General features: G+C 37.9%; 1 protein-coding gene and 1 long non-coding RNA gene across 3 annotated transcripts in view; one reads left to right on the top strand and one right to left on the bottom strand.

Annotated features, from left to right (window-relative positions):
* PSMA5 (proteasome 20S subunit alpha 5) overlaps positions 1-16,914 on the top strand; it is a 30,627-nt gene that overhangs the window by 651 nt on the left and 13,062 nt on the right. Inside the window, exons 1-2 of one of the 2 annotated variants that reach the window (XM_026716886.2) lie at positions 14,783-14,980; positions 16,453-16,519. In XM_026716886.2, coding sequence (XP_026572671.1) covers positions 14,820-14,980; positions 16,453-16,519 — 228 coding nt within the window. In that variant the 5' untranslated portion in view covers positions 14,783-14,819. Of the gene's footprint in view, positions 1-14,782; positions 14,981-16,452; positions 16,520-16,914 lie in introns of those variants that run through there. The other variant, XM_087929695.1, reaches the window with a different exon arrangement.
* LOC148126116 (uncharacterized) lies at positions 11,352-14,612 on the bottom strand. The gene is made up of 3 exons (XR_015742564.1): positions 14,524-14,612; positions 13,820-13,904; positions 11,352-12,768 (listed from the first exon to the last, which is right to left on the bottom strand). It is a non-coding gene; the product is annotated as an uncharacterized LOC148126116 (long non-coding RNA).

The following is a 16,914-nucleotide window of genomic DNA, read 5'->3' as shown; positions in this document are numbered from 1 at the left end:
AGGGAAGGGCCTTGTTTTCTTTCCTTTCATGCGAGTAAATGGATATTAAGTTTGAAGGGATGCGGGCACATTTACGACGCTGTTTGCAAAATCAAAGTAATCCTTGCGAGCACAGCTTGGTGGATGGGAAGATGCCTTTCTTCCCTTTCATATTAAAAAGGGCTGTTTGTGTTGCCTGACAGGGGTTGAGGGACGCGTATTTAATTTTATTATATTCTTGTGTCCCACCCCAAAAACGGGGAGATCTAATTGTAAACGATTGAGCTTGCATGAATGTCATTGTCTTGCTAAGGTCTCTAGTAGCACAAATGTACAATTCTATTTTTTTTCCACGCATAGGAAAACAATTATTTCCCATTCTTAAATTCTTCCTGTAAAACTTAGGCATGTCATTTACATAAGAATCATTGACATTGCTTCCAGTAGCTTATTACTTAATGTCTAAATACTTATTTTTTTTCCTATTTCAATCCTTTAATCAATTGGTGTATGCTCTCCACAATGAAGAGACATATTGTCCTGTGAATTATTTCCATTGGAAATTCTGCTAGTACCTGAAGGGTTTATTGTAGTCTGCTAAGTTTTATTGACTCTCTTTCCTATTTTAGTATCTTATATTGTACCTTCCTCTCAAATTTGGCATGATGAACAGTATAAAAACGTTTTAAATAAATTTGGACTGCTTTCACACTTAATAATTCATAAAAGTTTCATTCTTATAGATTTCTATCACTTCATCACATAAAGTCACTGAGAGTACAATCCAATGCTAAATACTTGAAAAGCTTCTGTTGGGTGCAACAGGCCTTATTCCCAGGTGCAGTATTTTACACTGGATTGCACTTTTCCAATTTCTATTTTAGAAAGAGAAGCATGAGCAATACAGGAAGTCCTAGTTTGGCGACTGCCTTGTTTAGTGACTGTTCACAGTTATGATGGTGATGAAAAAGTAGCTTTATGACCAATCCTCGCATTTACAACTTTTGCAGTTTAAGTTAGGTAAGATCATAAGAACATTTTCATTTAGTGACTGCTTTGCTTAATGACCAAGTTGTCAGTCACAATTGTAATAGCTAAACGAGAACTACTTGAATGCTGAAACTGTGAGACATGTTTTGGAGAGAAGATGCTTTGTGAAAAGTGCTCCCTTTGATTGCAAAGCATCTCATGGTTCCCACCAATGGAATTTCATTTTGAGAACAGTAAAGGCATGTGAGAGGCCAGAGCCTGGTGCCCCATATCCTATCTTTGTTATGATATACAGCAGGGGTTCAAACTCATGTCGTTATGGCGGCATCGTGTGATGTATCCGCACTTTTTTTCCTTTCACTAAACCGGGCGTGATTGTGGCCAGCACATGATGCTTCCAGCCCTGATATAAAGTACAGCTAAATGAATCGGGAGATGTGAACAAAGAAGAAACCATTAGACCTTTACAGGACATGATTTAGCTTGCAGTAGAGCTCTCTAACTGAGCACCTCTTCAGAACATTACAGATTCATTCTGACTGTGCAAAACAATTTATTGCAAACATCTGCAAAGGAATTACGTTTGATGTTTAGATAGAGATAGTGATGTCTTAGTATTTGATAAAACTTACTTTACATTCAGCTGAGGCAATATTATTAATGTGGAAGTTATACTTTTTTAACCCCAAAATCCTGTTGAAGTTAATAGCAATATCATGTTTTCCCCCTGCATCCAGAGCTGATGCATAGTGCTTTAGAAGAATACAGGATATAGGATCAGCATGCTTCTTCCCTTTGTTATCCCCACTCCCATCCTATCCACAGTTCCTTCACTTTGTAACCCTTTTACTGACAGTGGAATGTTTTTCTAGCATATCAGAGACATTCTGTGGGCTCCATAATAATTTATGTTTTGCCTGATAGTGGGGTTTCTACCCATTCTATATAGTTTTTCAGCTGGCTCTTGAGCATTAGACTGCACTTCAGACCTTTTGGCAATTAACTTCATAATGTCATGAAATCCAACACTTAACAAAGATTTAAAAACTGTTCCCCAAAACAAAGCAATTTCTTAAAGGTCACTAGTGGCTCCAAATTATAATCTTCTGTCAAGGAGAAGGTTTCCATTAGCTTTTGTTAAAGTTAGTCCACAGGAAATTAATATTCAAAAGATAATCCTGTCTCAATAAGCAAGATAAATTTGGAGCTCATAAAATACTGGACCTTTTTTATTTATTTTATTTTATTTTATTTGTCAATTGTTTACAAGATAATAAGTATAAGTGTATACATACCTTGTCCATTAAGGCTTTAAACATTAAAACTAGAAACGTGAATTATGTCTGGAAGCTTATTTTTAGCTCATAACATTTACTCATGTTCTATGCGAAGAGTCTCCTATGCCAATTAAAAGTCACTTGCTGTGTTTTAATCCATTTCCTAACATTTTAGATACTGTGTCATATGCAGGTCTGATATACAATGATATATTTATGTAATTATTAAGTCCGGAAAAAATATTTCCTTAAAAAAAAGTTTTAGTATTTTCTTTAATTTTGTGCTTAATGTAATGTACGAGCAAAGCTAATGTAGAGTTCTTGGTAGTCTCAGACCATGGTTGTTTGCTTGCAGGTGTTTCATTACCCAACTGCTTGCACTGATGATGTTATCTAGTTGGGTAATGAAACATCTGCAAATGAGCAACCAAGCTCAGAGCACCAAGAGCCCCACAATTCAGTCCCGAACGAAACATGTTTTCTTTTATTAAACTCAATAAAACTATTAAAGCCAATATTATTTGAGGTCTACTAAATTGTGATTGGTTATTATTTTTATTTTTCCAGATATCTTGAAACTAACTAGTAGTATACTTTTTTGGCTCTGTTTTCTTCTCATATGCTGTTTTAAATTATTTATTTTACAGTACTGATGCTACTGGTAGTATTTTAGTTTGGTCTTCAAAAGTTATTGTTAGCTATTCTGGGAATGTACTCCAAAAGTGAAATACAAATGCTCTAATCACAATACATAAAATAGCATGTGGGCCCTATGTTCTGTCTTTTAATCGCTGGCTGAATATAAAGAAAGTCAGATTAAACTCTACAAAGACTTCCATACAAAGTTTCTTTATTAGTTCACAAGGCATCCACAAATATAACTCACGGTTATGTCAAGATTCATCTAATGTCCAATTCTTTGCACAGCTGACTTCATAGTGTAAAATTATAGTGATCTTCATCCCATAACGATGGAACAAGGGGTGAGACACCAGCACGGTGCTGGGGTCCAAGCAAGAGTAAAGGAAACTCCCCCAACCCAACCAAGGGTCAATTCAATGACCAATCAGGATTACAGATGTGACCACATAACATGAACTACATTACCCATGATGCATTAACTACATTTACCATGAGGCATTCTCTTAAGGGGACAGCTCCAAATTCTAACTTAACTATCTCAATTCCCAATTACCTATATACTGTCTGGACAGCACACCCTACAAACATATGTTATGTTCACACATATTAATCACAGCTGTTAAACTACAACATAAATAGTATGAGATTAAAATATTAATATGGATAGGAATTAGCTCCACCCATTTTCACATCTGGAAGGACACACCTGCATGCTTTCTCTAGTTATCCATGTATTCAGCACAACCCATATGGTTTCAAATTCAGTTTCATAAATCACACATATGATATGGTCCTCATTTCTAGAAGTGAGCATTCAGCTGGGGGATTCAGGGACATACAAATCTATTCCTTATGTAGTTCCTTAGCCAAGAAAGGTATCAGTATTTCTAGATAGTTCTCCTTTGCTTGATTTTTTTCTTTAGCTTTTAATAGCCATACAGATGTTCCAAAGGTACTTTTTCAGGAAGCAACTGCACTTTCTTGTTTTTTCTTTTGAAGACATTTCACTTCTCATCCAAGAAACTTCTTCAGCTCTGATAGGATAGTGGAGAATGGAAGGATTTTCCTATCAGAACTGAAGAAGCTTCTTGGATGAGAAGCGAAACATCTTCAAAATTAAAAACAAGAAAGTCCAGTTGCCTCCTGAAAAAGGACATTTGGGACAACCATGTCCTGGATGATTGAGGATCTCTATAGACTTTTAGCCATACAGATTGATAAGAGATTCTGAAGTACTGCTATTTTTTATCACAGGTGATAGAACAATGGTATTAATGTGATACAATTTTCTAGGTAAAATAATTTAAATGAAAATATATTAGATAATTATATAGGTTTTCAATGTGCATTTGATCTGCTGTTTGGCTGATGCAAAGTCATTTGTCTATTAAGAACAGCATCTTTTTCCACAAGTCCCATGAGTATTAAGTTTATGTTTATTTTATCTAAAAACTAATTTTTGATAAGAAATTGATATTGACAAATATTTAAGGAGAATAAAATTGCATTTTAATACAATACAAAACTTAAATTATGTCTAGATATACAAGTCTAAATTCCAAGCAGTTAATATTTACATTCCCATAATGTCCTTACAAATTTTCTTACAGTTAGTTTTGAATCCATTCATTAAAAAAAATGTATTTAACCCTAAAACATTTGCCTAAGAAGAAAACAATGTCTAGAATGCTTTCTAAAAGTGCATATTTTAGCAATATTACAATATTCATCCTTGTAGAGCTTGGTAGATTTTGCAAACTATACCACAATACAGCAATTAAAAAAAAATACAGGCAGATAAAATTACTAGTTCTGTTTTGACATTTATTAGAATACTCACCAGGGCTGTTTCCAAAACATGTTATTTCTTCCATATTGGTAGCTCATGTCATCCTTTAAAACAGGCTTGTCCAACCCGCGGCCCACGGGCCGCATGTGGCCCAGGTTGCCTGGTAATGCGGCCCAGTGCTCACCCCAACCTTCATGCCAGAGCCAGCAAGAAGGAGGAGAGGCAGGCGTGAGGCGGGGCGAGGCGAGCGCCATGCCAAGCAGCAACAGAAAAGGCGGGCACCGTCAGAGCGCCACCTCCTGCTCTTGCCGCCGCCGCTGCTGCTTCTGCTTCTGCCCCCGCTGCTTCTGCCTTCCAGTCCTGCCGCATCCAGCCGGGCCATTTGCAGGAGGAGAGATAGGCGCGAGTTGGGCGAGCTTTCTTCCCCCCACTCTCCGCAAAATTTGGCCAGAAAATAAACCGTGATAAACGGTGATAAAAAAACCGTGATAAAAAATTAATAATTTTTAATAAATTAATAATAAATAATAAAAATAATTTGGCCGTATTTTGGCTTGAGTTTGGCCACAGAGCCAAACTGTGATCTGGCAACCCTGTGCCCCATCCATTATATTAGCTCTGCCATCTTATATTAGCTCCGCCATCTTGCGGCCTGTGCCACTTTCTGGTAGTCAGGAGACTAAGGCTGGGTTCACACAACGGATTTTGACACAGAATTGGCTGTGGAATTCTGCATCAAAATCCAATTGCATTTAATATGTTAACTATGTTTTCTATGGTTTTTTGGATGATCAGGTATCGTTACTGTTATTTTATTTTATGTGCGGCCCAAACCAACTTTTCATCTTCTAATGTGGCCCAGGGAAGGTGAAAGGTTGGACACCCCTGCTTTAAAAGAATAGAAGTTTCAAAGCAGAATTTGTTTGCCAAGTTTATCTTGATCACTTTCAGAGATTCCTTGTAGCAACAATTATGGATTGTCCTCAATGTTTTTAAGAATCCCACTTTTCAAAGTTGTGCTAATAAAAAAATAAGGTGTTCAGTCTATGATTATTTCATATTACTGTTTAGAATATATTTTATCCAAGCTTTATTCATTAATTAATAAGAATTAATAAATATTCATTTATAAAATTATAGAAAGTTGTGATATTTAAGTTAAATGATATTAGAAATAGAAAAGGCAGTTTGAACGTTTGCAAGGATGAGGCTGAATTTAGTCATTGCCATAACTTGCTTTAGCTAAGAGTGGAAACAGGAAGTTACTATTCATTTCCCAGGGAACCTTTGAACATAAGATGTGAACTACCACTAATAAACAAAGCAGGTTTCTCAGCGTATGTTGACGTACATGAAAATGTATCTTATGTAGCAACACTTTTTGTTTCTGTTAAAATTATTTTACTCTTTAAATTAGATGCTTTGAAAAATTACATAAAATAATTCTCTAAAGTAGGATTTATAGTAATCCTGATAGCAAGGTAACACCTTATAAACACCACACCACAGTGACTCAGGGGGCAGTTTTGTGACTCTCCACACGTATTCTCAGGTTTGTCTCAGTGCAGATATTAATTCTCTATAGCAATTGTTGGAAGAAATATCCATCTGGTTCAGTTCCAAACCAGGAGAAAGACACTGGAAACATGGAGGCTTGGAAAGATGATTTAATGATGAAGCAGAACCACATGGGCTCTGGGTAGCTGACCATATGGAGTTGAGAGTGAGGGTTTTTAAATACCTTCTCTTAGGCTTTGAATTTGAGCTTCCTGTTCCTGTGCAAGAACATGCATTCTGTTGACTGTTGTTAGACTCCCATGGAGCCATGTACAAATCCTAGGAGTTTGTCTGAGCTAAGTTTGGTTGAAGTTTGGGCTGATGCAATGAAGAGTCTTGTCGGGCAATTCCTATTGTGGCTGAGGGCTAACCCTACCTTTGTTCAGACCTAGATGCAGGGAGTAATGGATTACCAAATCTGCATTTCTAAAAGGTGGCCTCAGCTTAGTATCTGCTTGGGGGCACGAAGCTGGGGGTCTGAGTTCCTGTCTCCCTTAAGATTTTTATTTCTCTCTTAAGGGAAATACTTTATCCTGCCTTTTAAAAACATTTCTCAAAATATTTCAATTTTCTAGGAGAGGGATGGGTGCTAACTTTCTACACGGGCGTGTCCAGCCATATGTAGGCTCCGGACAGCTAGTAATGCAGCCTCACAAGATCATAAACATTTAATACTATGTGATTTAGATACATTAACTACATTATATATTTTATTTGTGGCTCAAGACAATTCCTCTTCACACAATGCAGCATAGACAAGCCAAAAGCTTGGACACCCACCATGCTCTATAGCTTTTCCTGAATATTCATGTGCAGATTTAACTGTACACATACTTATCCTGACTCAATGGGTCTTGTTTAGCAATAGATGGGTGTAGGTTAGTATTTCAGACATTAATAAAAAAAAATTAACAACTTTCCATTAAATATGGAGCTGGTTTTGATATACCTAGTATCAAACCACCAGCAGTTCCATGTTTATCAAAGGAGAATTATTTTGATTAGTTAATACTTAGATAAAAATAGCGACACAGTTAACATCTCCATCATTCTTTTAACAGAAGACAGAATTTTATGAGCACATTAACAATTTTTACACACTATAATACAATGAAGAATGCAAATGATTAAGTGGTAATAATCATACTTGAAATGGTAATTTGAAGCTATTCCAAGGTCACTCCTCCTGGCCATATATCCTGGTTTGACCAGGATTGTTCTGGTTTTGTGCTTTATTGCAGGCATTAAAAAATTACTTCCTGGCAAATAAGACTGCACAGCTTGTCAGTGGGCATGACAGATTTATCCCATCTGTCATAGCTTGCTTCCCCTTTGCCTGTGCAATTTAGCAGCAGGCTCAGTCAAAGGGTGAGGGAGTTTAAATACATGTGTCCCCCTTTTTAGAGAAGCATAGGATTAGTGGTCTACCCAAACAGGCCCCCTCTTTATCTGCACACAGTGAGGTAAGCTTTGAAAAAGTACTAAGATCCACACTCCCTGGCTGCTGATCATGACCTTTATCCTGGTTCGTCTGCTTGAAAATATGGTAAGCCTGTTATCAAAATCGGCCTTATTCGCTTTATTCTCAGACTTTCCTTGTGGGCATTCCTTCAAACTTACATTTACTTTACTTCAGGCATTATGAAGGCTTACCTAGCTTCTTGTGGGGACCTGCAGGTTCTCCCTCATCCAGAAGGATCATCTGTCCTCACCAAAAGGCCAAAGCCACCCTGTATCCAAGGGGTCTTCTTGAGTTAGGACCAACACTTTTGTGAAGTAGGCCCAACCCAAGCTTCGAGTCTTTCAGACACAATTCTGCACTCTACACTGAGTGCCAAATAGGACTTTCCCAAAGAAAATTCCTCCCCCTAAGGAAGTCTTCTTGCCCCATATTGTTTGGTAATACTGTTCTGATTATTTCAGCTTTGGAGGAATGCCAGATGTATTCGTTGTGATGAATATTAAACTATGGGTGTGCATAAGAGGGGAACAAGGCAGGGCAAACCAGTGATGGGATTCAAAAAAATTTACTACCAGTTCTGTGGCTTTTACTACCGGCTTGGTGGGCGTGGCAGGGGAAGGATACTGTAAAATCTCCAGTCAGAGGTGGTATTTGCCGGTTCTCCGAACTGAAAATTTCCACTACCGGTTCTCTAGAACTGGTCAGAACTTGCTGAATACCACCTCTGGGGCAAACGACATCAAACATACCCTACCAATGTCTATGGCATGACTATGGTTTCTACCAAATACCATATCTGTGAATGGGGACATCATTTTCATCAACCAGTTGGACAGAAGGGTTTTTACCACTAAATGGTAGCAAAGAAAGCCTCCACTTATTTGCTACCATCAGATTTTTATGATCTATTCTAGATCCATTTTGCACTACTTATTATCTTATTGGAAAATTCATTAACTGCTCTTGACCCTAAGCAATGGAAATAGCCAAAATAATAAGAGTTATATATTTCATTTCTTTAAAATTTTACTCTACCATATAATAAATGTACTGTACTCTGTGCAGTTAATGCTTTTAAACAGTAACTGGAAGTTGAGAACAGGCCAAGTTTGTTTATGCCAGTTTATTTCAACTGTAGAGGTTGCTGTAGAGACAAGACAAATAACTTTCAGATTGTATGTTGATTACAGCACTTACCTACTCAGCTCTCATGATTAAAATACATTCTAGCTAGCAGAATAGTGACATACTGGTAAAGTCAGAGTGCTGTGTCCTGTTTTGATGGGTAAAGAACATTGATAGGATAATAAGTAGGGTGACTCAAAGATTGTTATTATAGTCTTTGATTTCAATCTATGGAAGTTAAATAATAACTTACTTTTTTCCTTGGTCTCACATGTTTATTAGTTTATCAAAATATAAAATAAAAAGAGAAATTCAAGAAAGTAAGGAGAGGAGAAATATGGTGTAGAGAGAAAGGAAAGAAAAAGGCACCAACTTCCAACTCTCTAGCACAGTAGAAGATAACAACAACTTCTTACTTTTACACAACAGTATATACCAGCCATTTCTATAAAAACAAGCCTATCTAATTAGCAAAAATAAAATCAAAGTTTCATTTTTTTCTTTGCAAACACAAAATCCGGAAGTAATTTCCAAATAGAAACAAAATAAATATATTCTCTTCTTTAGATAAAATAATAAATTTGACTATCTCTGCTTCTCCTTGCTGTGGGGAATAATGTATGCTTCTGTTTATTCATTAATCTTTATCATAATTTATATGAAGAAGTTAAATAAGAATTTACAAACCTAGGTAAGCAGAAATGATTTCTTACCGGCTGCTTGTTTCTTCTTTTCTTGTTATGCTATGCTAATTATGTTTTCTTTTTTATATTGCACATATTAAAATATTCTGGAAATGCTGTTTTAAACAAAAAATAAAATAATCTATAGAATTGATTTTGAAAGCCATTCAAGTTCTCTCTTCTCCTTCATCTGTTGTTTATTTTCTAAACCATGTATGAAATATCATTAAATAATTCAAAAACATGAAATAAATTGAAATTTTGCTTTCTTGGTGTAGATTCTTAAATACAGCAGATTCACAGATGTTAATAAGAAAATTGTGATTTGAATATTCAAGTGTACACTATTATAACATTTATTTTTCTAATGAAAAAGAAATGTGAAACTGTTGCACAAAAGATGTTTTTATTTTAAAAGGCTTAGTTAAGAATTTATGCTTTGTCATTGTACAGTGCTCCTGTTCACATAAGCATCTGAGGCACAAGGACAATTGCTTGCCTCATTGCATTGTTCTTTATCTAGTGACTTCTATACATTTGACTAGAGCTTGCAATATCTGCCAGCTAGGATGGCTGATCTGTATGCTAGATGGAAATCATGTGAATTATAGCCCAATTTTTGTGCAGATCAACAGATAGTGATGATTAAAAGATGCTTGCTTGGATGTTGAATATGTTAAAAATCAAAGCCAAAATCCTGTCTTTTATTCCTTGCTGGTATATTTCTTTGGGGGGTTATTTGTAACCCAAGGAAAGAGCAACTTTGAAAAGCAAGGAAATATGATTTGAGATTGCATCTGCCTATGTTAAACCATTCTGGATATTTAAAGCCAAAATTTATCTATTATAATTTGTTGGACAATTATTATATATCTCAAAATAAAATGATACTGCTTAGATTTTACATATTTTCTAGGGCATTCTTATTTTATTTCGAGAAAAAAATAAGGAAGGACATATAGCATATGCCCTACTCCATTTTTTCTCTGGGACTTTCTGAAAAACATTGTTTGGCTTTTTCTTAATGCATAAAATTAAATGTTTGGTAGATGCAATCAGCAGCATAAGATTTTATTATAGATTTCTATGTGATGTAATCTGAAACTCACTTGTGAATCGCCTTCTTTTAAATCACCATTTAAGCCTTGGGCTTTACACCTCCAACATATTTCCTTATGTGTTAGAACAGAGTCCCCTAGACCTACTCTACTTATGGCTGGCTCAGCATTCCTCCTATATTTAGGGAACTAGAGCCATGAAATTAATGCCTGCATAAAAATAGTTCGTTTTACGTTTTGCAAAATGGCCTCAATGTAGTAGGAAGATAACCAGGAGTGGGCTGATACTAGTTCGCACTGGTTCACCTGAACTGGTTAATTTTATGGCCAGTTCGGCAAAACGGCAAATCCCACCCTTGGCTGGCCCCGCCCACCCCACTCCACTGCTGCCAGGAGTCACCACGTGGCCCATTTTGGATTGCAGGTAAGTGAAGGGCCTGTGTGGAGGCTCAGGAAGGGCGAAAAACAGCCTCCCGGAGGCTCAAGGAAAGCCTCTGGAGGCCGGGGAAGGCATAAATGTTTTCACTCCCAGGATGGTGCAGGAGGCTGACTAGGCCATGCCCACCATGGCCACGCCCACCCAGCAGCCGGGCAGAGAACCAGTTGTTAAATTATTTGAAGCCCACCCCTGAAGATAACCTATGGAAAACATTGATCAAATAGTTCAATGTGCATCTTGCAGGGATGATACAGATGACACAAACGTGTTTGTACTACAAGAAAGATCTGAGAGCGTTATGAACCTGAAGTGTTGTTTGGATTTCAAAATAGTAGAAATGAGACTAATAGAAAATATACTATCCTCTGCCCAGCCCAATTCTAAAATGTTCAAGAAAGAGGTCTATGATTATGGCTATGTACTTCCTTGATAATAAGTCATGCTGAATGTAAGTTTTGATAGTCAACAAATATCCATACTAGTAGGCTACAAAGCAGTTGCTTCCAAATTGTAGCTTGATGGCAGGAATTCCTTTCAGTCCAATGACAGGGGATGCTCCCATGTGAGAGTTTTACTGTACACTCACATTGCATCACACACAGAGTTGAATAAAAGAACTTGATCATGTTATTTTCCATTTATGAACTGCTTTGTTTTTCCCATCATTTCTTCTGCTTCTCCCCCTCCATTAAAGAAGGAAAGACACAACAGTTTCACATTCTTTTCAAAAGGCAATGCTAGGAATAGTTCTCTGGAAAAATCCTCAAACAGGTGCAGTTCCTATTTGTATAGTATTGGTGAGATCCTGGGAACACACCTATGCACATCAGATTTGAACAATTTGCTAAACCAAAACAGTTTTGGGGCGGCTGTTGTTTTGAGCTCCAAGCTTGGCAATTTGGTTGCAAACGTTTTGTCACCATTCGAGGAGACATTGTCAGTGCATTTTGAATTGAATTGAAACCCAATTCAAAACACACTGATGTCTCCTCGAAAGGGGATGAAACCTAACTACCAATCCTAGGTACACATTTCAGTTATTTTTTTTACTTCATAACTAACCTAAATTCTTTCATGTGTGCCTTGTCAACTAACCATTACTACCTGAATATGTGAATCTACACTCTAATCCTTGGCCTTTTATGACCAACTGGACCAATCATTCTCTTTCTGCCACCCTATCTTATATAATTGTTATAGGGAAATACAAGAATATGTCACTCTGGGCTTCTAACTGAATAGCAGTATATAAATCTAATTAATAAACATTCACAAAAATATATTCTGCAAAAAGCTGTTCCTAGACAACTGAATCAAAGTACCTACAATTTCAAATGACACCTCTCCAGTTTAAGCCTTGGACATCTTCAGCTTGTCTTTTTAAGCAAGCAGTAGAGAATATTTTACCTAGTTATTTTCTGACCCATCCAATGCACTTCTGTGAAATGTAGGGCCCTTTTAAGTGAGGCTTCAATATTATCCACAATACCCTAACATCAGGGGTCAGTAGTTTTCTGCTGCCGAGGTCTATTTTGTATTCGTATTCTTGGCAGCTAAGCACAGCTGTCAGCCAAGCCATGATGTAATACCATTACAGAAGGCACAGGGTGGAGGTTTTAGTCAATTTCCTGCCATCTGGAGAGATTTGTGGGACTGATACTTTCACTGATGTATTAAGCTTATAAAAACACCTTTTTCTCTCCCTGCTTCCTGCTGATTTTTGATACTTTTCCAACAAATTTGAGTGTTGCAAATGGTCTCCAAGGACTGCAAAAGAGAAAGAGAAAGCATGCATGGTCAACAAGCAGGGTGGCTTTTTTCTGCCTACCTATGTAAGGATTATACAATGTTCAGCCCAAAGATTTTATTTGGCTCCTACATCCTTTCTCAGCTATCACCAGTTTTTAGTAATCAAGGTAAAGTACATATCTTGGGTTTTATGAATGCGGGAAAGATTAAAAAAAAACCTTTTAAGTGAGATTTAAGAAAAATACTTTTGCTATAAAAATGTCTAATTTCAATTTTGCCCCCCCAGCTTCATCTACCCTGCCCACAAATCCTTCACAACACATCCCATAATTCCACTTCTCCCACCTCATAGCTATTAATCTAAAAAAAGAAAAAACTGCATTAAAGGTCTACACAAATGTCCAAAACCTTCAACTAGAATTTTGTTGAGACCAGGAGTGTCAAACCCGAATCCGGGCCATGGGGTGCTTAAATCTGGCCCACGGGGCTGCCCTGGAAACAGTGAAGGACTACCCCATTGTGCCTCTGCCAGTGAAAATGGAGCTCGGGAGCCTGTTTTCTCTGGCAGAGGACTCGGACCACCACAGGCGCCCCCAACACGAGTGATGTTGAGCTGGCTACGCCCACCCTGGCCACGCCCACCCCAGTCCCCTGAGGTCAAACACAAACTCATTGAAATCAAGTTTGACACCCCTGGTTTAGACAGTAGAGCATAGGAGTGATTACCGGGGACTACTTTGCTACATTCTTCAACACCAGTCTCTTCCCCTTTTCCTTTCTTTTTAAAACAGCAGAAGGTATTTTAAAGAGGAAGTTAACAATTTTATCACTTTTAAGAAAATAAGAGGACTGTTTGGTGCATTGGATTTTGGAAGGTAAGTAGTGACATTCAGGAAAGGGCTTATCTGATAGAAAACAAGAGGTTCCCCACAGCATATTCACTTTTTTGACAGACACAAGTGGCCAGGATTATGCAGTTGAAATATATGGAAATATGAAAAATTTGATCAGTGATAATTTGGGGTGACAACTGGTTATTTTACTATTGCTTTTTTCATTGGGATTTCACCTTTGAGACTTTTGGAGGTATCTTTTCCACAGGTAGTCTTTATTAGTAACTGCCTTGTTTAGCAACTGTTTGCAATCACATTGTTCTGTAAAGCAAAAAGAAAGGTGAAATAAGATCAAAAGAGCAGACATGGTTTCACTTAACAACTGCTTCATTTGGTGTCCAAGTTGCCAATCCCAACCGTGGTCATGAAGGATTACATGTAGTTCTTTGTGCTTTACGGCACCCTCGGTTCCTTCTTCGGTCAATTGCTTTGACACACCAGAACACCAACTATTGCTTGTCTCTTTATTAGCTCGATTTAAGCCATTGTTTCACTATCATTTTATAAATCACAATGGTGCCTTCACGTAACATGAACTGAAACCACACAAATTATATTTTTGTTTCGAACGGATGAAACACGGCATTGCCCTTTAACCACAATGTATAAACTGCTTCAATCCTGGGGCATTTGGCTCATCAATACTTTGAATGTATTAAATTTTTTCCCCCACCTATAAATGATGCTTCAGAGTCCTCATGAAAAGCGGATCGTTGCCTTTTGCCCCAAGATCTCACTTGAACATTGAATCTCAAAACAAGGTGAATTGGTAACAACGTGATCGCTACCGCTTATGGACAATTTTAGGTAAAGATCGCCGCACGTTTTTAGTTCAATATACGTTTGCCGCTAATGTTTAACTGTTAAATTATTTATTTACCAAAATAATGGAGTACTGTGTCATAACACAAAGAGACACGAAGATGGGAAAAGCGCTACAATCGACTCCCGTAGAAACACAACGACCACACCGCGTCCCCCTGTAACCTTTAAGTTTGTTCTCAAATCTTTGGAAGGGCGGGATCGATATGCCCCGTGGGACCATGGCAACCGTTAGCCAATCCCGGCTTAGGACGAACCTTCCCAGGGCCAATTGCGCGATGGCATTGTAAGCTCCCGCTTCGGAGCTCTATTGGGCTGCTAAGCACGCGAAGCGTACGCCGTGGAGATTCACGCATGCGCGGTGTGGAGCGGTGGCTGAAACCGGGTGCTTGTGCTGACAGGGCCATAGCCTTCTCCGGACTAAAGTCGAGGCTCGAACGCGCGCATCTCTTCCTCCCTGGTGCCGCTGCGGCTGCTGTTGCCAGCATGTTCCTCACCCGCTCCGAGTACGACAGGTAAGTGCAGCCGGGACGAGCGGAAGCGCGGCCTGCCTTGGCCGGGGCTGAGTCACTGCAGCGGCCTGGCTTTCGGGAAGGAGTTGAAACGACCTCCCTCCTCCAGCTTGCTGGCCTCTCCTCCAAGGTCTCTTTAAGAGTGGCGGGGGCTTTTTGCTTCTTTTTTCGGAAAGGAGGCGCTTCGGCCGGACCTCCGTGCTTGGGAACGGAGAGCAGTTTTCTCTTGGGGTGGGGGAGAAGGAAAGGTCTGTCTTACACTTTGGAGCATAACCGCTCCTCGCATTAGAAACCGAAGCTTCCCAGGAGACGGTGTCCCGCAAAAAGCTTTTCGCCGGCGGCAAAAGCAGCTTTACGTAAATCGAACTGCAAAATTGAAGCACTCTGGCGGTGGAAAGAGACTGGATGTGTATCTGAAACAATACTTGAAGAAAAGTTTGCATTTGTTCCAAATGCTTTATTCCACTTGGTTCGATCTTTGTGCTTTTTTTTTTTTTTAAAAAAAATAGATTTTCGATTTGCCTTAACTATGCCTGCTCATTAGTGGGTGAGAAAAAAAATAGAAGGGATTGTGACATTTTGAAGTTTATTGGTCACAAATCAGGCCATCCCGATCCCTTGGAATACCTTTGCTACTGGTAATTCATCGAAGTATTTCTTATCCGCAGCAGACTGGGCCTAATTCGTCTTCTGTAACTACTGTGTATTTGGAGTGGTGTGTACTCTACTAGGCCAGTACATTTCCTTAGTCATAATGATGAGCCTCAAACTTTTGCTTTCGGTTATGCTAATCAGTGATTGGACCAGCTCGCTGAAATCAAGTACTGTAATGCTTCTTTGCTGAATAAAAAAAGCATATCTTAGAACAATCTACTATGTGCAAATGTATTTTTAGAATGTTACTTGTACAAACCAATACATGGATAGCCAAATAAACTTTGTCAAGTATTTTTGGTAATACCCTGTGATATTTATCAAGAAGAGAAAGTTTAATTTGGTGGTGACTTTCATAAATCATTTCGTACATTTAGTTTTTGCTCACATTTTGCAATATCATAAATTCTCAACACCTACTGTCACGGGTTTGTTTCAAGGGATCTGTTGAATTAACAAACCTGTTAAAATTGAAATTTCTGAGAAGTTTGGAGTTTAAAACTAAACCGCTAAATAGAATGCTGTCTATTTGGGAAACATGAAATTTTTCCCTATATTGGCAGAAATGTTTTTGCTAGAAAATTTAAGATGTTTAAGATATGAAGACTGAATATTTGCTATTATAGATAATACTGTATCTTTTATGAATTTGTCCAGTTTCTGAAAACACCCTTGTTAGTTATTTGCAACAAGTTGAGTTCAGCTAGAAAAATACTTTGTCTTTCTGTCTTTATTTGAAATCAAACTTTATTGCATAAGTCTGATTGAAAATCTAAATTCTAGTAAATGTCCAATGTAACTCTTGATTCTTTCCTTTGCAGAGGTGTGAACACTTTTTCACCAGAAGGAAGATTATTCCAAGTGGAATATGCTATTGAAGCTATCAAGGTACATTTGAAACTATTGTGCAAAAAGTACCTTGAGCTATTTCATAGAACTGGATGGACTGGAATGGGGGAATCTCAGAACACTGAATGAAGATTGAGAGTTCAGTTTGAAAATAGTGTTTAAGCAATGCTTATCCAATTCTTCTGCACTTTCTTTGAAGTAATGCTGAGATAGCTTTTGCACAGTCACAATAATTGGTTGAGACTGGCAATGTGGTGCATGTTATATTTTTTCACTTACCCAGTTGCATCCAATGGAATTTCTGTAAAATGTTAATGTAAATAACTGGGATAACGTAATGGGTCTTGCTGAAAAATGCTCAGGAATCAGTTGTGTAACATTTGGTACACAATATTTTGAATTCAGCTTTATAAGAATAAAGTCTTTATAATAAG

The sequence above is a fragment of the Pseudonaja textilis genome, chromosome 3 (assembly GCF_049901715.1).
Source record: "Pseudonaja textilis isolate UNSWEBS1 chromosome 3, rPseTex1.2, whole genome shotgun sequence".
NCBI classification, from domain to species: domain Eukaryota; kingdom Metazoa; phylum Chordata; class Lepidosauria; order Squamata; family Elapidae; genus Pseudonaja; species Pseudonaja textilis.
The sequence above is the reverse complement of the archived record's forward strand: the minus strand, read 5'-3'. Positions and strand labels throughout refer to the sequence as shown.